The 21,747-nt window shown below is 39.2% G+C and overlaps 1 protein-coding gene across 9 annotated transcripts in view; it reads right to left on the bottom strand.

Annotated features, from left to right (window-relative positions):
- The window catches only part of LOC126770281 (NAD(+) hydrolase sarm1), an 88,522-nt gene that overhangs the window by 16,094 nt on the left and 50,681 nt on the right, over positions 1-21,747 (bottom strand). For 4 of the 9 annotated variants that reach the window (XM_050489594.1, XM_050489595.1, XM_050489596.1 and 1 more), the window contains one exon: positions 20,510-20,566. The exons of the other annotated variants lie outside the window; for them this stretch is intronic. In XM_050489594.1, the coding sequence (XP_050345551.1) occupies positions 20,510-20,566 (57 nt within the window). The remainder of the gene's footprint in view (positions 1-20,509; positions 20,567-21,747) is intronic. 9 annotated transcript variants of the gene reach the window in all.

Raw genomic sequence — 21,747 nt, 5'->3', positions numbered from 1 at the left:
CAGCCATTCTCTGCATATCCATTTGCACGTTTAGGTTAACCTTATATATAGTTATTATAGAGATTATATTTGCTTGCAGTTTAAAATACAATAAGTATGGCGATATTCTAGGTTAGTGCCAGATGCACTATGTAGTCATGCAGGGACATTGTTGATGGAGGTCAGTTTTGCATGCACAATAAACGCAACCGCGATGAGCGTGGAGCTGTTATATAATTGTTGAATACAAATTGTCACGAAGTATTACACTTGCAATGTTTTAAGTATTTTATAATATAAAATTTTAGTGTTACTTTATAACAAATATATCGGTCAAACAGGTACATTTTATATTAGACTACACAATCGTAGACTTTATGTAGTAAGCGGAACAACAGGTCCTTTGATTGAGCATTCATTAACATACATTTCACTGGAAATAACATTATTTATATATAATTTTACACGTAAATAAGATAAAAGGTTCTCAACCTTGTTACATATATTGTCATAAGCAACTATTAAAATTCCATAGTGTGTAAGCAAGAAATTCATTGCATATGTCGGGTGTATTTTAAACCTACTCGTCTATTGCTATTTTTATAAACTACCTATAACTAAAATAGAAAAACTTACAAGTAGGCACCAGCGTTAGTTCCTTCACAAGTATTTGGAAGTATTTTCCTTTATGTAATAAAGAAATAAAAAGTGGATAATATGAACGCGATTACAATCGAATTTAAATTCCAATGTCCAAGTAGAGTTTGTTTTCGTTATACCAATGATATTTTATCGCAAATCGCTTGCACTAATTACAATTTATAAACAACATTTAACATAATCAGTTAATATGTAAAGGAATATTACTCGTTAAAGTTGAATAATTAACTCTACCAAACATATCAAATGCATAACGTACTTGCAATGAGGATGCAGTAGGCTAGTCAGTATACACGTCGCACAATGGTGCCAGTTTTAGAAGTACAGGAGCCGAACATAATGGTTTTACCTTGCGTTATGCCAATGACTAGATCTTTTGCACTGAGTAGACTGTCTATTTAATACAATTCACATGATTCAAATGGTAATTTCTCTGTAATATTTCTTGTTATCTATCGAGAGCACTGTCAATCACTTATCGTCATCACAAGCGAGCCGCGTCGCGTGTTGTGGTAGAGCAGAGAGTTAAAAATACGTGCCAGCTTGACGACGGTTGCGGCGTGACTGCCTTGCTACTACACTAGCCGGCCGGCCGATCGCAAACTTTAACTGGCGACCACAATGGCTAATTAGAATGGCGAGCACAGCGGGGCGAGGACCGGGAGGGGCAACACCCACGGAACTTCGCATCCGCCTCATGGACGACTCTGATGAGACACCGATCTTATCAATGCGTTCTGAACTAACAAGATCAATATTGATAGATCGCAAGTGCTCTGATTTTTTTTTGGCACTGACACACATGTCAAACCAAGTTTATTTAAGCAAACGGCATCTTGTCAAATGTGTATTACCATAATTAAATAAAAAATCTATCGTTCATACTTATATTAAGCTTATCAGGTCCGTTTTATATGTAGATGTAATCAAAAGAAATACTTGTCTGGAATAAAGTATCTTCATAATGTTAGTAGACGTAATTTTTACTCGTAAATATTATAAAATTTTTACTGATAATGTTTGTTTTATGATATTTGAAATGAATATTTGTGAAATAATCGTATGCATAAAGCTCAAGTAAGTGAAGGGAGAGTCAATAATAAATCCGTCGTGATGAGTCAAAGACCTTTCAATGTCAGCAAGAGACGTCGCGGATCATCAATATCGATGTGTAATTAAAGAAATATGAATTGGATGTCTTTAATGTCCAAATATGTAGAAATAATTATCGAAATGCTTATGTGCCAGACGTATCAAATGGAAATCCATTTTAGTTACGGTAGTATAGATAGATGCGATAGTGATTTATTAAGAATGATTTCAGTATCGTTTTAATTTATTGTTCTCTTAAATATATAAGTTCATGAACTTATAAATTATTTCCTTGAAGATACACAGAAGAAAAAAAAACTGCGATATTTTAAAATTATGATTTCTTAATAATTTACTTTTTATTATGTTTATAAATAACATATAAATTATAAGCAATAAACATTACCCGTCAACGTCGGGTAGAGCGTCGGCGTCTTTAATTTCTTTGCGGAACATCAAGCGTTATTTACAATTTCTCGTTTATTGAAATCTGTGAATGAGTCAGTGTGTTCAATTCAGTGACTTAATTTTCTTGCATTCAACACGTGTGCGTTACCGTTGTGTGATGGTTTACTAAAACCGTGAGTAACCCTTATACACGGAATGGAACTATCATAATATTTGTCATATTATATACATTTAAAAACAAAGATTACATTATTTCAATTCAATTCATCAATATTATCTAGATACTATAAGTCGCATCGCCGTTCTAAGTAGATGTAAATAAAAAGAAATAATGAGATGATATTTGTGATAAAAAATATACATATAAGTATATCATTAAAAACTTAAAGTTTTGATGTGTAAATCAAAATAAGTATACTTTTAAGAGGCTATTGTCTACAGATCTTCGTCTCTGTGTCGAAGGACACGGTTCGTCTCCCACACATATCAGATGGTTGGAGGAGTTGTATAGGTCAAAACACTGAACAAGAAATATATCAAAAATAGCATGCGCGTAACATAGCTGTTTAATATATTTTTTTATAAACATATCTTACGAATGAGAAATATTTATATATATTTTTAATGATACCAACTAATAATTTAAATAATTACTTTATTTTTGTGATAAATTTGATGTCACTGCTATATTCTGACTTTATTCTTTGTATTTTTATTATATTTGTTGTAGCCGATGTGTACCTAGTTACATATAGTCTATATGTTTTGTCAAAACCTTAAAAACACAATAAGAAGTAGTTCTTATCTGTTAGACAGCGAAGTATGCGAAGACTTTAGAGTGCTAGTTTAGCTCGTGGTGAAATTTTTTTAAGTCATTTGGATTATTTACGCTTCGCTTTCATAAGAATATATTAAAATAATTTATTGAATGAGCTATTGTAATAAAGCCGAAACTAATGAAGCTATAATTATAAAATTTATAGTGGGTTATTTACTTTCGAACGAATTCCGTACAAACGAATTTTTAGAAATTCTACCTTAATTGTGGGAAATGCGACATAATACTTAATTTTTTTTTACTGCCTCGTTGGTCTAGCGGCTAGATGTAAGGTCGCAGACCCGGAGGTGTTGAGTTCAAATTCTAGGTTTTCCATTAAAAGTTATAGTGTTTTTTTTATTTTTATTATAGAATAGGAAGGCGGACGAGCATATGGGCCACCTGATGGTAAGTGGTCACCAAACGCCCTTAGACATTGGCATTGTAAGAAATGTTAACCATCGCTTACATCACCAATGCGCCACCAACCTTGGGAACTAAGATATTATGTCCCTTGTGCCTGTAATTACACTGCCTCACTCACCCTTCAAACCGGAACACAACAATACCAAGTACTGCTGTTTTGCGGTAGAATATCTGATGAGTGGGCGGTACCTACCCAGACGAGCTTGCACAAAGCTCTACACCGTCAGTAAAGTTTTTCCGTCGAAAATCCTAATAGCAGCCCGGAGTCTGGAAGTTGGAAGTATGTACACTCCCTTGATTCGGAAAGCATGTAAAGCCGTTGGTCCTGCGCCTGAACTCTTTCCGGTTGAGTCCGATTGTGTTCGGAATAGAGTGCACCTGTGTCTGCGCACACATTTGTTCTCTATAGTATGTCCTGCGTAGTTGGCTAATCTTTCGTGAAATTGGCCGCCGTGGCTGAAATCGGTCTGGGGGACATTATATTACTCTCCACAAATACTAATACAATACACTTACACTAAATTCTTTGGTTAAAAATATTATTATAACTCAATCACTTAGATAAAAACAAATTCAGTATGAACTATCTTGTTTTAACAATTTAACAACCTGTAAATGTCTCGCTGCCAAGATAAATCTTATTTTCTTTTTAATGAGGTTTTGTAGATTTCTAGCAATATTATCAGGGACATACTGGTTACCTCACGATGTTTTCCTTCATCACTGAGCACGATATCATTTATAAACACAAATTACCGTACCGTACCGTACCGTAACAGCCTGTGAATGTCCCACTGCTGGGCTAAAGACCTCCTCTCCTCTTTTTGAGGATAAGGTTTTGAATCTTAAACACAAATTAAGCAAATCAAAGCAAATCGCTGTTTGAGGTCGAGTTCTCTAACATCCGAGGACTCCACACTAACCTCAACGCTGTCCACCACCATCTCGAGACAGCACGGCCAGCAATGTTGTTTCTCACGGAGACACAAATACTCCGTCCTGCCGATACCAGCTACCTTAATTATCCCGGCTACACGCTTGAAGAATCCTTCAAAGCGAAAGCCGGAGTATGCTTGTTCGTCAGGACGGATGTTTGCTGTCACCGACTGCGCTGCTTGGAGGACCCCTCCTTCTCCATGTTGGTGGTACGTGTGGACCTGGTTCGTCAGAGCCGAGTCTACGTGTGCCTCTACAGATCCCACAATGGTGACTTGGAGACAAGCCGACTATTTGACCATCTTAGTCGGGTGGCAGATGCTGCGCAAGAGCAATTTCCTAACGCGGAATTGGTGTTTTTGGGGGACTTTAATGCTCACCACGAATCCTGGTTGAAATCCCTCAAAACTGACCATGCTGGAAGGACTGCTCATGCTTTTGCTCTCACACATGACTTGACCCAACTGGTTGATCAGCCCACCAGGATCCCAGACATTGATGGGCAAGCACCTTCTCTACTGGACCTTCTGCTGACTTCTCACCCGGTGGAATATCAGGTTGTGGTTCAGGCTCCTCTTGGCTCTTCGGATCACAGCCTTATTTCTACCAGAGTGCCACAGGCCAAGCTGCCGCCACTAGCGGTATGCAAACGTCGCGTTTGGCACTATAAGTCGGCGGATTGGGACGGTATGCGCGATTACTATTCGTCGGTCCCTTGGAAGGAACGTTGCTTCAGTGGGAATGACCCGACAGCTAGTGCCACTGCTGTTGCTGGCGAGATCATGCTGGGAATGGAATACTACATTCCTAGCTCAGATCTCGTCAGTAGGAGTACGCGTAACCGTTGGTTCACTCGTGAATGTGCCGATGCTGTATCAGCTAAGCAGGCGGCATATCGCAAGTGGATCAACGGCTGCATTAGCGGGGCATCTAACATTGACTCACTGAAAGCAAACTATAATAAAAATTCCAAGTCCTGTAGAAAGGCATACACGAGAGCGGATGCACAGCGCATTGTACAGATTGGTCATGACCTTGTTTCGCATCCTAGGGGCTCCCGTAACTTCTGGCGTCTGACCAAGTCTGTGCAAAACAATTTCTGCCAACCTTCGCTGCCACCGCTCAGAAATCCGGACGGATCGCTAGCTCACAGTCCGCAAGAGCAAGCTGATCTCCTGGCTAAACTCTTTGCCGACAATTCCGTCATCGATGATTGTAGTGCACTGCCACCTACAAAACCTGCATGTGGCCATACGATGCCTGACATTAAAATCAGGCAACGTGATGTGCGTGCGGAGCTGCAATCACTTGATGTACGGAAAGCTAGCGGTCCCGATGGAATACCAGCCATAGTGCTGAAGAAGTGCGCAGCGGAGCTGTCTCCTGTGTTAACGCGCCTGTTCCAACTTTCTCTCTCTTCGGGAAGTGTGCCGGAGGCTTGGAGAAGAGCTAATGTGCAAGCGGTTCCCAAAAAAGGGGATCGGTCTGACCCGGCAAATTATCGGCCAATAGCTATCACCTCAGTACTTTGTAAGGTGATGGAACGGATTTTGAACAACCAACTGATCCATTACCTAGAAGATCACTGTCTAATTAATGATCGTCAGTACGGGTTTCGACCAAAACGGTCCACAGGTGATCTTCTAGCGTACGTAACACACCTCTGGGGTGAAGCTATCGACAAGCATGGAGAATCGTTGGCTGTCAGCCTCGATATCTCCAAGGCTTTCGACAGGGTCTGGCACAGAAGTCTTCTCTCCAAGCTACCGGCATATGGTCTGCCTGCTCAGCTATGCACCTGGATTGCCAGCTTCCTACACAAGCGTAGCCTTCGTGTTTTAGTAGATGGTTGCGCTTCACAATTCTATGTAGTGAATGCTGGGGTCCCCCAGGGATCTGTGCTATCTCCCACACTCTTTCTTTTGCATATCAATGATATGCTCTCCCTTGGGAACATACATTGCTATGCAGATGATAGTACAGTGCATGGTGGATACCACGGACGCGCAGTGGCTGGGCGGGCGGAAACTGAGGAGAGGCGGGAGAATCTTGACATTGAACTCGATAGGACGTTAGATCTCATCGCCAAATGGGGCTCTGATAATCTTGTTGAGTTTAATGCCAAGAAAACACAGGTATGCGCTCTCACGGCGAAAAAGTCAACATTTTCCCCTCTTCCCTCCCTCTGTGGTACTCCGCTGGTGATGCAAAGCAAAATCGCCATGCTGGGGATTGACGTTCGCTGCGACCTTAGTCCAAGGGATTACATCGAGGCTGTTATAAAAACAGCTTCACGGAAACTCGGAGTTCTGAACAAGGTGCGGCGCTTTTTCACGCCACAACAACTGTGCCTGCTGTACAAAACACAGGTACGGTCTTGCGTGGAATATTGCTCGCACCTTTGGGATGGCTCCGCTAAGTACCTACTTGAGGCCTTGGACCGGTTGCAGCGACGTGCCGTACGCATTATTGGCGACGTAAAGGTCTCAAACACCCTTGAACCTTTACAATTGCGTCGTGAGATAGCAGCACTGAGCGCTTTCTATCGACTGTATCACGGCGAGTGCTCTGAGGAATTATTCTCTCTAATTCCTGCTTCCCCCTTCCTTCTTAAGTCCACGCGAGCTGGTTCTCGATGTCACCGCCTAACTGTGACATCAATTCCATCGCGAACAAAGAAATTTGGCAACTCCTTTCTTTGTCGCACTTCCAAAAAATGGAATTCCTTACCAGCTCACGTATTCCCCTCCTCTTACAACCCGGGTTCCTTCAAACGAGGCGTGAAGAGGCATCTTGCGGGCCGGCAAGGCGAAGGCGGCTAGTGCAGAACGTTTTTCCCGTCTGTACTGGCCGTCGTCGCGTTTGGACTCTACTACCACTTACCATCAGGTGGAGTAGAGTCATTTGCCCTCCTGGCGATATAAAAAAAAAAAAAAATGAAAACTAGGTAGTGCTTGTCTGGGTTTGAAACCGCAATCACTGTTTAAGATCCACGTGTTTGAATATATAGGCCATCTCGGTTCTATGTGTATTTACAATAATTATATATTCAAATGAGAATGTGAAATAATATCGGGATATTAATATAATATTTATTAACAACATTTTAATATATGTAGAAAAACAAGACGTGTTTTATATTATTGTCGCAATTATATGACTCAATATGCTACATTACTGCTTTAATATAGCATTCAATTCACAGACAGTATGACTAAAATGTATGAGTCGATTCATTCATGAATTCACCAAGTTCATCGGTCACCAATGTTTACAAACTTTTATGACTATCAAAAGTGTCATCATTGATATCACGTGTTACGCCTTAATTTTATACGTAATCTACGATAAGGTGATGTTTATGTAATGCTTGAAATATTTAGGTATACCGCTATATAGACATGATAAATTATTTCTTTCCAATTTTATTTATATGGTGTTACAAAATTTTGCGAATCAATCGATTCGTTATCCATTGTTATATAAAATAGTATTTTTATCGAGGTTTTTCCTAAAATGACAATTCTGTAATCAATTTTGGATTACCTATTAAGTTTATTTATTGTAAATTCATAGTCATTATGTAGAGATATCTTTTATAGTATTATTTATTTATTATAAACAATATTAAAAGGGAGCGTCACAATGTTGTTTGTTTATAAGCTCATCAGGACTAAGGCTAACGAGTTGATCGTGTTGAAATTTGGTATAGAGGTAACTTGGGATATGGATGAAGACAATTACGGGATATACGAGAAAAATAATTTGTAGCATACAGAATCGCGGGGAACAGCTGCTAGTATAGAAAACGTTTACACGCAGTTCCGTACACAAAAAATAAAACTATTTTTATTATTGTTTAATTAGGCAACTAAGTAACGATGTATCCTTTGAGAAAATATTATCAAATATCTATATTATGATGATGCAATACAATATAAGTTTACATTTTGTATTTCATATAGAATATTATATACGAAAAATTAGGTATTTAGTAGTTAATCCGTTTACATAGCAACGAATCTGCGGGATTTTTATAATAAAGAAAGTGTATAGAGATAAGATATAGATAACGACTAGAGAACTATTTTTATTTTGTTTTATGGTGGTTTTGTATTTTAAAAAATGCACAGGACCTAATTCGCTTGCATTTATATTATGTATATATTTTAAATAGGATTGTATTGGAAGCTATTAAGAATGCATATGTAACTCGTGGCCGACAAATCGCGTTCTTTTCAACGCGCAAAAGGTATATGCGCTATGGTGATTCATCATTCATTCACGTGGTCGCTTATCACCACACAGGCATAGTACAATATTACGGCAGTGTTCAGTAGATGTTACCTGCGCGTGCGCCGACTACAACAACCATGACTCATACATCCTGTTCCACCTTCGCGGCACTTTCACGAATTTAATATTCAATAGGTTTTTGACCGATATTGAATTGATGATAGGAAACTGTTTTCCTTATTTTGATTTTTATTATTAAAAATAGAACTGTACGATTATAATGATAGATAACATAAACCTTTATGAAATATGTTTTTTTTAAATATAATTTAACGTTTACAAACAAAGAATAAGATTTTTTTTTAATATTAAATTTGTTTTGAATTAACGATAAACGATAAATTCTATATTTTAATGAAATCAAAAGCTAATTTGTAAAAATATTTTTCTTTTTTTCATTGAAGTTATTTCAATAATAGATCAATACCGTCAGCCGAACGGATATTCGCATAACCTGTTCAATTTCTAACATGAGTCATGTAACTTGTTTAACCATTAAATTGCAAATTTTTTTTCATATTTTTTTTTAAATGAACAAAATAGATATTTGATGAAGTCATCCAATTAGCTTCACATTTAAAAGTTTAAATAAATTGGTAACTTGACGTAAAAGTAACGTTATGTTTGTCTGTGACTGGCTCGTCTTATTATTTATTTTATGAAGAAATAGATTTTTCTTAATAATTGTCGTTTTGGTACCTAATCAATATTAATGTTCACGAATGGAGGTAAATATTTAATAAATAAACATTAATTACAAATGTATTTCACATATTTATATAATACTAGTGTTCGCACAGTGGCCGTTAATTGACATTCATTATTGTAGAAAATTCGAAAAAAAAAATTAATATACATTTTCAGTATTTGATCGGGCAACGATACGTATCGCCGTATACCTTCGCTTAGGTTTAAAGGTGTACGAGCCTCACACAACCCATGGACTTAGCTGCCGTAAAAGCGCTGGCCGTGCATATCGCCATGGATCTCTTAATGACATACTTCGTCGGGCTTTTGCCACAGCATCGATTCCTGCAACTTTTGAACCGAATGGTTTATGCAAAGATGATGGCAAGAGACCCGATGGAGCGACATGAGTGCCATGGTCGATGGGACGTGTTCTTGTGTGGGATGCAACTTGCGTAGATACGCTGGCAGTATCTCATATCAAGAATACGTCTCGTAAACCCAGTGCAGCCGCTGGAGTTGCTCAAATACTCAATCGCCGCAAATATTCACTTTTATCCAACGGATATGAATTTGCGGGGCCGGGTTTCGAAACATTAGGTCCATGGTTGTCTGATACAAAAAAAACATCTTTCTAAGAAACTGGCCCACACTTCTGATGACCCAAGAGCTGGTGCGTATTTAGCCCAAAGGCTGAGGACTTTTTTTTTTTTTATATTCGCCGGGAGGGCAAATGACTCTACTCCACCTGATGGTAAGTGGTAGTAGAGTCCAAACGCGACGACGGCCAGTACAGACGGGAAAAACGTTCTGTACTAGCCGCCTTCGCCTTGCCGGCCCGCAAGATGCCTCTTCACGTCTCGTTTGAAGGAACCCGGGTTGTAAGAGGAGGGAACACGTGAGCTGGTAAGGAATTCCATTTTTTGGAAGTGCGACAAAGAAAGGAGTTGCCAAATTTCTTCGTTCGCGATGGAATTGATGTCACAGTTAGGCGGTGACATCGAGAACCAGCTCGCGTGGACTTAAGAAGGAAGGGGGAAGCAGGAATTAGAGAGAATAATTCCTCAGAGCACTCGCAGTGATACAGTCGATAGAAAGCACTCAGTGCTGCTATCTCACGACGCAATTGTAAAGGTTCAAGGGTGTTTGTGACCTTTACGTCGCCAATAATGCGTACGGCACGTCGCTGCAACCGGTCCAAGGCCTCAAGTAGGTACTTAGCGGAGCCATCCCAAAGGTGCGAGCAATATTCCACGCAAGACCGTACCTGTGTTTTGTACAGCAGGCACAGTTGTTGTGGCGTGAAAAAGCGCCGCACCTTGTTCAGAACTCCGAGTTTCCGTGAAGCTGTTTTTATAACAGCCTCGATGTAATCCCTTGGACTAAGGTCACAGCGAACGTCAATCCCCAGCATGGCGATTTTGCTTTGCATCACCAGCGGAGTACCACAGAGGGAGGGAAGAGGGGAAAATGTTGACTTTTTCGCCGTGAGAGCGCATACCTGTGTTTTCTTGGCATTAAACTCAACAAGATTATCAGAGCCCCATTTGGCGATGAGCTCTAACGTCCTATCGAGTTCAATGACAAGATTCTCCCGCCTCTCCTCAGTTTCCGCCCGCCCAGCCACTGCGCGTCCGTGGTATCCACCATGCACTGTACTATCATCTGCATAGCAATGTATGTTCCCAAGGGAGAGCACATCATTGATATGCAAAAGAAAGAGTGTGGGAGATAGCACAGATCCCTGGGGGACCCCAGCATTCACTACATAGAATTGTGAAGCGCAACCATCTACTAAAACACGAAGGCTACGCTTGTGTAGGAAGCTGGCAATCCAGGTGCATAGCTGGGCAGGCAGACCATATGCCGGTAGCTTGGAGAGAAGACTTCTGTGCCAGACCCTGTCGAAAGCCTTGGAGATATCGAGGCTGACAGCCAACGATTCTCCATGCTTGTCGATAGCTTCACCCCAGAGGTGTGTTACGTACGCTAGAAGATCACCTGTGGACCGTTTTGGTCGAAACCCGTACTGACGATCATTAATTAGACAGTGATCTTCTAGGTAATGGATCAGTTGGTTGTATAAAATCCGTTCCATCACCTTACAAAGTACTGAGGTGATAGCTATTGGCCGATAATTTGCCGGGTCAGACCGATCCCCTTTTTTGGGAACCGCTTGCACATTAGCTCTTCTCCAAGCCTCCGGCACACTTCCCGAAGAGAGAGAAAGTTGGAACAGGCGCGTTAACACAGGAGACAGCTCCGCTGCGCACTTCTTCAGCACTATGGCTGGTATTCCATCGGGACCGCTAGCTTTCCGTACATCAAGTGATTGCAGCTCCGCACGCACATCACGTTGCCTGATTTTAATGTCAGGCATCGTATGGCCACATGCAGGTATTGTGGCTGTGCACTACAATCATCGATGACGGAATTGTCGGCAAAGAGTTTAGCCAGGAGATCAGCTTGCTCTTGCGGACTGTGAGCTAGCGATCCGTCCGGATTTCTGAGCGGTGGCAGCGAAGGTTGGCAGAAATTGTTTTGCACAGACTTGGTCAGACGCCAGAAGCTACGGGAGCCCCTAGGATGCGAAACAAGGTCTCTCGTGTATGCCTTTCTACAGGACTTGGAATTTTTATTGTAGTTTGCTTTCAGTGAGTCAATGTTAGATGCCCCGCTAATGCAGCCGTTGATCCACTTGCGATATGCCGCCTGCTTAGATGATACAGCATCGGCACATTCACGAGTGAACCAACGGTTACGCGTACTCCTACTGACGAGATCTGAGCTAGGAATGTAGTATTCTATTCCCAGCATGATCCCGCCAGCAACAGCAGCGGCACTAGCTGTCGGGTCTTTCCCACTGAAGCAACGTTCCTTCCAAGGGTCTAGCGGTGCAGTGGCAATAGTGCCAGTATCTTGAGTACAATGCCACAGGACAATCTTATAGACGGCGTGTTTTAGCTATATATTTGTAATGTGTATCTTGTTTTTTTTTAATTTTGTATATTATAAAAATGACTGTACATAGTTATTGAATGTTAAAATTTACATGTTTCGATAAAAAAAATCTTCCAGTATTTCCAAAATTAATACAAATAAAATTCGTTAATATATACCAAACAACAAAAAAATATTAGTTGACTAACAGAAGAGAAAGTTGTAATGAACTGTTTTACTTTGCTTACTCATATATAGATCAGAGTTTTTAATTAAACTCTTTAAATATTAGATTACTTGATAGCTCGATTATGTCAATTACTAATTATACATCAAGTTAAGATGATATTTCATAAGTAGTCTGGTAATTAACTGCTTCAACGATCTAGTGGTGAACTTACACTGAAGCTGAGGTGGATTAAGATTCTGGGCCAATAAAAAAGTTACTTAAATTTTCTTTTAAGAAACTCTCAGTAGAAGCCTAGAGTTAGGAAGATGGAAGCGTTATTAAATACCTAAAGCTGTTCTGCGTTATATCTCCAATCTAATCCAATCGAATCTAAGCGCTCGCTGTTATAATACGACTGGATTACCAGTATTTCACGGATTTGTGCAATATATATATCTTACGCGGAAGATTGTCTTTGACATTAATAGATGACTATTAATGACCGGCTGAAATTCGGTCAAATTTATAGAAAGGACATATTATCATTAATATTAGGTGAAGTTTAAAAAAAAAAATAATACCCAATTAATAACATTTTATTCCCTTTTAACTGTTTAGGTAGTTTAGTTTAGGATTTTCTTATATGATAGTAAACTATCATATAAGAAAGTAAACTATCATATAAGAAAATTCTAGCCTTTGTGGAGATTACGCATCGGAAGCGACATAATATCTGTGATGACATTATTTACTTTAAGTTTTAGATAATTACGTACTTAAAAACCTAGATAACCGACAACGTTCGAGCGGAAAAGAGTCTTAAGTTATTAAAACCATGTGAAATATTATGCAACCACAATTGACTATAAACACGTTATAAAAAATTACATTACAGAAATTAGGTTATAATATTAGCATTATATAGCGATGAATGTAAACAACATGGGGAAAACCAGTCATTCATCTATTTACATAATAATCGTTCTATACAATTTTAAACAGTCTTTGTATGTGTCGTTTAAACGACGGCTAACTAAACATGTTGCGAAAAACTATTATACATATACAAATATGTAGTGTAATGTCCGATGTCGTGTTATGTTTTTAGTAGACACAGACACTAATAGCAAATATACAACTAGTAGCAATTTACTGGTGGTAGGGCTTTGTGCAAGCTCGCCTGGATAGGTACCACCCACTCATCAGCTATTCTACCGTAAAACAGCAGTACTTGATATTGTTGTGTTCCGGTTTGAAGGGTGAGTGAGCCAATGTAATTACAGGCACAAGGGACATAACATCTTAGTTCCCAAGGTTGGTGGCGCATTGGCTATGTAAGCGATGATTAACATTTCTTACAATGCTAATGTCTATGGGCGTTGGTGACCGCTTACCATCAGGTGGCCCATATGCTCGTCCGCCTTCCTATACTATAAAAAAAACAAGTAGTAAGGTTTTTTACAAAGCACAAAATTTTCATATTATATATTTTTCATGATTAAAATACTACATATTGTATTATAATAATGAAATTCGTCAATGAATTACTTTTTAAGTAACGATATAGAATATGGCGATAACGATGACACCGTTTTCGGTTTCGGCGCGGATTATATTAAGACAAGTTTATGCGCAAATAAAGGTGCACTTTCTATTCTACTTCACTATCTTCACGCTCATAATCTCATGGGACGTCAATACAACACGATCGGAATTCAGGCGCATGACCAAAGGTTTCAAAGTACTTGCCCCGACGGGATTCCGGGGCGGGCGCTGGTGTTAGCTTCGGCTTCATTGGGGAGTGAAAGAGGGATGGCAGGGCTGCAGAATCTCTCTCTGCGTACCGTCCCATATGCCTACTCGATGAGGCTGGCAAGCTTTTTGAGCGAATCGCTTCTCGTCTGAGTGGGCATCTGTCGCGTGTCGGCCCCGACCTGGCTGAGTGTCAGTTCGGCTTCCGACAGGGCCGCTCGACAATTGACGCAATCTTGCGCGTCCGGTCTCTGTCGGAGCAGGCGGTGGCCCGGGGTGGCGTGGCGTTGGCGATAAGTCTCGATATCGTCAACGCATTCAACACGTTGCCCTGGGACGCTATTAGGAGAGCACTCATACACCATCGTGTGCTTCCTTACCTGCAGGCGATCATCGGTGGCTACTTGCGCGACAGATACATTTCGTATATGGAGCAAGACGGTACGAGGACCCGGAGGGAGGTTTGCTGTGGTGTCTCACAGGGGTCAGTTTTAGGGCCTTTGTTGTGGAATCTCGCGTATGACGCAGTCCTGCGCGTCACTCTCCCTGAAGGTGTCAGCATCCTCTGTTATGCAGACGACACGTTGGTGCTGGCAACGGGGGAGAATTTTGAGAGAACCAAAGAGCTCGCCAAGCTTGGGGTGAACATTGTCTTCGAAAAGATCTGCGAGTTGGGCCTTCGGATCGCGTCCCATAAGACGGAGGCGCTATGGTTCCATAAACTGCCAAGGAGGGAACAGCCTGACTCATACGTCCAGGTAGCCAGGTACATGAAATACCTGGGCCTCACACTGGATGGTCGCTGGGGCTTCGAGGAGCACTTCGAGCGCCTAGCCCCCCGGATCGAGAAGGTAGCGGATGCCATGCATAGACTGCTGCCTAATCTCGGGGGACCGAGGGAGGAAATTCGCCGTTTCTATGCCGGTGTCGTGCGATCGATGGCCCTCTACGGGGCACCCGTTTGGTCTCACAGACTATCGGGCGTCCGCCGCTGCAGGACTATGATCCAAAATTTGCAGCGGAGAGTGGCCATCCGCATAGTGTGGGGATATCGCACGATATCCTACGAGGCGGCAACCGTCCAAGCACGCTTTCCGCCCTTGGATATTCTGGCGGATATGGATGCGAGGGTCTACCAACAGACCCGCATCCTCAGCCAGAACCGTGAAAGCGCGCCCACTTCGAGTGCGCTCGAGGCGTCGAAGCGGCAGGAACGCCGGAGGGCTCTTGCGACGTGGCGCGACCGTCTCTGTGAAGAACGGTACACACGCAAACGCGTCGTTGGAGCGATGATGCCAGCCTTCGAAGCCTGGATGAGACGAAAGCGACGAGTCACCTTCCGACTTACGCAGGTAATGACCGGTCACGGTTGTTGTGGAGAATACCTGTGTAAGATCGGACGCGAATCGACGGCGATGTGTCACCACTGTGGCGCAGACCGGGACACCGCTCAGCATACGTTGGAGGTGTGCCCCGCGTGGAGTGCGGAGAGGGAGATCCTGGTCCGTGAAGTCGGACAAGACCTGTCCCTGCGAGCAATCGTGTCGGCGATGCTTCGCAGGTTATCGGCGTGGAGGGCCGTAGCCTCCTTCTGTGAGACCGTCATGGTTCAGAAGGAGACGGCGGAGCGGGAACGGGAAAGGGCCGATCCTGCTCGGCGGAGACGACGACGGCGTCGTCTCGGCCCTCCCATAGCCCAGACGCCCGGAGCTTAAAAGATAGGGCGTAACCCTGGAGCCGTGGATGCGTGAGGTGGGGGCCTTACGTGTCCTATTTCAGACGGCCCTGTGAAGGACGGCAGCCGTGATGGCCTCGCGCTGCCGTACGCACTAGCGAGGAGTGCGGGGGGGCGAAATTCGCCCCCTGATGAGAGCTCCGCCGAGCCACGAGTGGAGCAAAGCACGGGAGAGGCCGCGGATGCGTTATATCAACACGATCCCGCAACCTCTCCGATCCGTGCTGAGAACGGTCATCGCAGTGGTTTTAGTGGGTAAAAATCCCACATAACCCGGTTCCAACCCCATAGGACCCGGGTACCTTTCTGAAGGTTTCCACTAAGAGAAAAAAAAAAAAAGTTTCAAAGTACTTATTCATCAATCCGACCCGTGATTTGAGCCCAGGAACTCGGCAACTGCGGCGTTACATTTGGCCACTACTGCGAAAGTCTAATAATAATAATAATATATAATAACATAATAATTTCTGTTGTGTAAGTTTTTATGTTTGTACAAAATACATTTTTTTATTAAAATGTTAATATTGTTTATTCATGGAGGCCTCCTACAACCAGTTTTGAATTGAGAGGATTGAATTTAATGTCTATTCTAAATAGAATCACAATTAAAATACAGTCAACTATATATGATTAAATTTATATACAAATCACCTAATACGAACTTTTATTTTTCTCTTTAACCTTATCTATAAATATTTATTTTAAAATGTGTCTAATTATGATTGACTTTAGAATCGGAAAATTGATGTTATTATTGTCGCTGAGTATAATATGATATACTCAGCGACAATAATAACATCAAGTCTCTTTAGTATATCAATATTAGTGAACTATATCATTGTGAAAAATTTTGAGCGAGTTGAAATCATACGATATTAATAAAAGCGCTATTCCGGCAAGTTGATTTATTTGCATTATTATTATTATTATTATTATTATTTTTATAGAATAGGAAGGTGGACGAGCATATGGGCCACCTGATGGTAAGTGGTCACCAAACGCCCTTAGACATTGGCATTGTAAGAAATGTCAACCATCGCTTATAGCCAATGCGCCACCAACCTTGGGAACTAAGATTTTATGTCCCTTGTGCCTGTAATTACACTGGCTCACTCACCCTTCAAACCGGAACACAACAATATCAAGTATTGCTGTTTTGAGCTAGAATATCTGATGAGTGGGTGGTACCTACCCAGACGAGCTTGCACAAAGCCCTACCACCAGTTTATTAGTTTTCCGGTCTTATTTTTTAATTTATATCTTATCTTATATATTATCTTATTTTAAAACGAACACATATATGTTTGTATTTTTAATATGAAAAAATTCTAATTATTTCTGAACAGGTACTAGAATCTACTTGATTTGTTCTTTTAATTTATTGGAAACGTATTCGTCCCCAGCGCACCTGCGTGTACTCTTATAGGCTTTAAAGTCGAACTTCCACATTGATAACATTTTTTAAAGTCTTCTGGACTCTTCATTATCGAATTAAAATTAGATCTTCTATACGTTTTATGAAGTTTAATTATATTTAATTAATAATCACCGTAGAATTACAATTATAACGTTAGTTGTATGTTTGTGTTATTTTTAAGTGCTTTGTAATATTTTTGTACATGTATCATTGTCTCGCAGTCCTCGTATAAATTGTATTACTACAAAATTGTTTATAACCATGTTCACCGTGAAATTCACAATGGGTAGCCAGATGTTTCAGGTCCGTGTGGTATTTTATTACCAATTCATTTTTTGTTGTCTAACTAGATACGAACTTATGTCGACGAGTAAAATGATAGGTTGTCTTCTAATGAATGAATAACCATTGAAGTCGGATTCATAAAAACAATCATATAACTTATGCATAACAGTAACAGCCTGTGATTGTCCCACTTGGAGCTTATTTCACCACGCTGCTCCAATGCGGGTTGGTAGAATATGCATAAGTTATATATTTATCATGTAGGTCAGAATATAATCTCTCTCTTTTTCTCTTGTATTATTTATTTATTTGGGAAACATACAGCATAATATAATACATATACATTTGGTAACAAAATAAGTCTCACATAAGCCAACAAAGTTTCCACTTTTACATTCAAACATGGAGTGAACCTAACAATAACAAGTTATTCAACAATTAATTAAAATATATGAAAAGTATTTAAAATGTAATTTAAAAAGCAGAACAAATAAAAATATAAGAATGTTAATCACAAATACAGTTTTTTAAGGCTTCTAAGAACTTAAATGAATTTTCCTTAAAAATATCTATATTAGAGTAGCGTTTATTATAATTGTCACATGCTCTTACCAAAGAGCGATTTTTAGCATAGTTCGTTCTACACATTAGGACATAAAAGGTATGTTTTGAACGGGCAATGGAATTATAATATATGCAGGTTTACACGGTTCGATATTAGTTGCTCAACAAAAAAAAAATGTAAACATGTTCAAACGGGTCAATTTCAATTGAATTGACGTTATTTCTCATTCATTCTCTTCGCTATGACTATTTTGGTGACATTTCATAATGATGATTTAGATGTTATAATTACAATTCGTGATCAAACAGGTGTTCGATAGTGATGGCGCAGACGTTAATAAAAACTTGAAACTCCATTTGAATCGATATAAGTTGAAAGGTATTTAACGTTTAATAAATAGTCTAGTAAAGGCTTTAGTCGATCGAAAGTATAGTTGGTTTATCTCTTTCGATTTAATTTCGATATAATTATGTACATAGACTCGTTATAAGGCGGCAATCACAATGCAAATTTTAAGAATGCTCTTTGAATATGTCAATTCTTTATAACAATTTGTTACGTTAGAGAATCAGAGGTATGATTATTATTTTTTATACAATAGGAAGGCGGACGAGCATATGGGCCATCTGATAGTAAGTGGTCACCAAACGCCCTTAGACATTGACATTGTAAGAAATGTTAACCATCGCTGACATAGCCAATGCGCCACCAACCTTGGGAATTAAGATTTTATGTCCCTTGTGCCTGTAATTACACTGGTTCAGTCACCCTTCAAACCGGAACACAACAATATCAAGTATAGTTGTTTTGCGGTAGAAAATTTGATGAGTGGGTGGTACCTACCCAGACGAGCTTGCACAAAACCCTACCACCAGTAAAGATATTATATAATAGATATGATGTAGTCGACATTACAATTACATAATTTGCACAAATAGTCTTTAGTCTATAGTCTAAGGTACCTAAGATTTACTTATATATTCCTATATACATAATCAAAATACTGCAAGTATTCGAATATTTATAACCATACAATTTGAAATTATTATTTGCAGATAAGCCTAAATTAAGTAAACTATGTTTCGTGACGAATCCGCTAACTGACAAAGAATTTATGATTCATTTGTTATTTTAATTTACATTACGAATATTTTGCGAACCTTATCACTTAACCTCTATGTTATGTATTTAATGGCGCTCTCAGAAAACTTGCAATTATAAATATATTACACTGATATTGTAAAGAGGAATGTTTCGTTTGTATATTGATATACACTTTTACTGTCCTTTAGAAATACACCAACAATTAAAATTGTAAGCATTAATTTTCTTAACAACTTTTTTTTAGAATTAGTTAAACATGACGTGTCGACAACTCAAATGTTTTCAGTTATCCTTTGATAAAGACGCAGCTTTATGATAGAGATAATTTAGCGCAATTGTAAAAAACTTTTATAATTGCGAGAAATCGAGGCGAGTGAATACAATTAATCTATACTTCTATAGTATTATATTATAAAACTAGGGTTTGTTTGTTTGAACGCGCTAATCTTAGAATCTATCAGTCATATTCGACTTTTTATTTATATAGCCCACTTATTGAAAAAGGCTATATAGACTGTATGACATCACGCTTAGAGCCACGAAGGCGGCACAGAAATATTTACGCGTGTGAAACCACGCGGAGCGTATAGTAATGTTAAGTATGTTTAATATTGGTATTTATTAAGGACCGTTGGGAAAAACAATACGTACTTCGTTAATGCATTAAATATGAATTTGTTCCTACGAATACATAATAATATCAGAAATAATAATAGCTAGGAAATATTTAATATTCATTTTGTAAAATTATGTTTGAAGTTTACGCCTCTTTGCGTTGTGTTATCAGTGCAAACATAGATGTGATTAGAAAATATGATAACAACAGAACTGTGTTTAGGAATGTTTACTTAGAATGCGAAACTAAGGAAGTCGCACTATCGAAAAAATACATACATAGTAAAAAAACTTTTTCAGTTACAGAACGTACACTTCTTGTTAGAGGCGGTTTTGTCATTCAAAATACCGTAAATTTAACAAAACTAACTCCCTTTCTGAAACTTTAGTTAAAGTCAGATTTACAAATCTTACTTAATAATGAAAGCCGATTGGTCGTCAATATCGTCATCGGCTGCCTTAGACCAAGTACAATTAAAGCAACAGAGCAAAAATTGAGGTAAATATATTCTTTCTCGCGTTAAATCTTTAATCGCTATGATGTTTGATTTGTAAATAGTAATATTTATTCGTAATAATTTTTTTTAATCTACCCTCCACCGAAATTTAAACATTCAAGTTCATACCCATCGTGAAGTTTTTGCTGTCTTTCCCGGTGAAAGGAGGGACTCTTCTGAACGTACCTGGAAATAAAATAAGCCATTTAATCCATTTTATATCACAAATTTTATTTATAAAAAAATACAACGAAAGGTAATAATTTAAAAAACTATTTATAAAAACCGCTTACTTTTAACAAATATAAAGAACTAACAAGAAATTCGAAAAAATTAGAAATGTAGTAGAGACAGATAATTAGCACAGCACGACCAAGAGACTTTGGCAAATACCAATTTAAATAGATATTTATCACAACAAAAGGTCCAACGCTCTTACAAAGACAATTGTTATCTGCGGTGAATTATTTGTACGATTGTAGATATATTATCTATGTACATAAAAAACGAGAATAATATTGATATGAATATCATAAGCCGTTGATGTCAGTGTCTATGTATATGTTATAACTCTATCAAGAACTACTAACATTAGTTCCGCCATTTTTAAAGATAAGAACAACGAGTTAAAATGATTATGTCTGTTGTAAATAAATAAGTATATCATATTTCTACTGATATTTAACAATCACAATTTTGATTTATTACACTTAAATCTTATCTGGACAATTAAAAGATATAATTGATTGTTAACTTGAATACCAAGTAATAAAATCAATCCGATTATTTATAGTATATATGTAAATAGGCTGACGAATAAGCATAACTTTTATTATCATCTGTTTGCCTGTGATTGATCAGGTTCGGATATAGGAAGAGATAATAAATTTAAAGTGCCGGAATGACTGGAATACCGCTAATGCGCTAACAACAACGGAGTTTCCGTTATTAAAGTGCCTGTAATTACAGTGGCTCGCTAACCCTTTAAACCTGAACACAGGAATGCAAAGTATCATTGGTATGTGAAGGTAAATAATTGATGAACCCACTCATCAATAAGAGCCTAGAAAGGCTTTTACAGATGTAAATATGAATATTTATAATCACATTCAACACTGAGGGCAAAGATCCCACAGCGCGGTCTCTGCTCACCTCACCAGGATGAGGAACTCTAACTTATGGTCCCAAAGAGATGTAAGAAATCCATTCGAGCCTGTTCAACCAGAACCACAATCTTCAGAAATGAAAGAACGATTGCAGTGAGTAAATTAATATAATTAGAGTACATTAACCATTGAATACACCACCGACACCAAAGGGAAGTAATTTATGTCCCTTGTGCCTGTAATTACAGTGGCTCACTCACC

The sequence above is a fragment of the Nymphalis io genome, chromosome 8, assembly GCF_905147045.1.
Source record: "Nymphalis io chromosome 8, ilAglIoxx1.1, whole genome shotgun sequence".
Lineage (NCBI taxonomy): Eukaryota > Metazoa > Arthropoda > Insecta > Lepidoptera > Nymphalidae > Nymphalis > Nymphalis io.
This window is presented reverse-complemented; position numbering and strand designations above follow the sequence as displayed.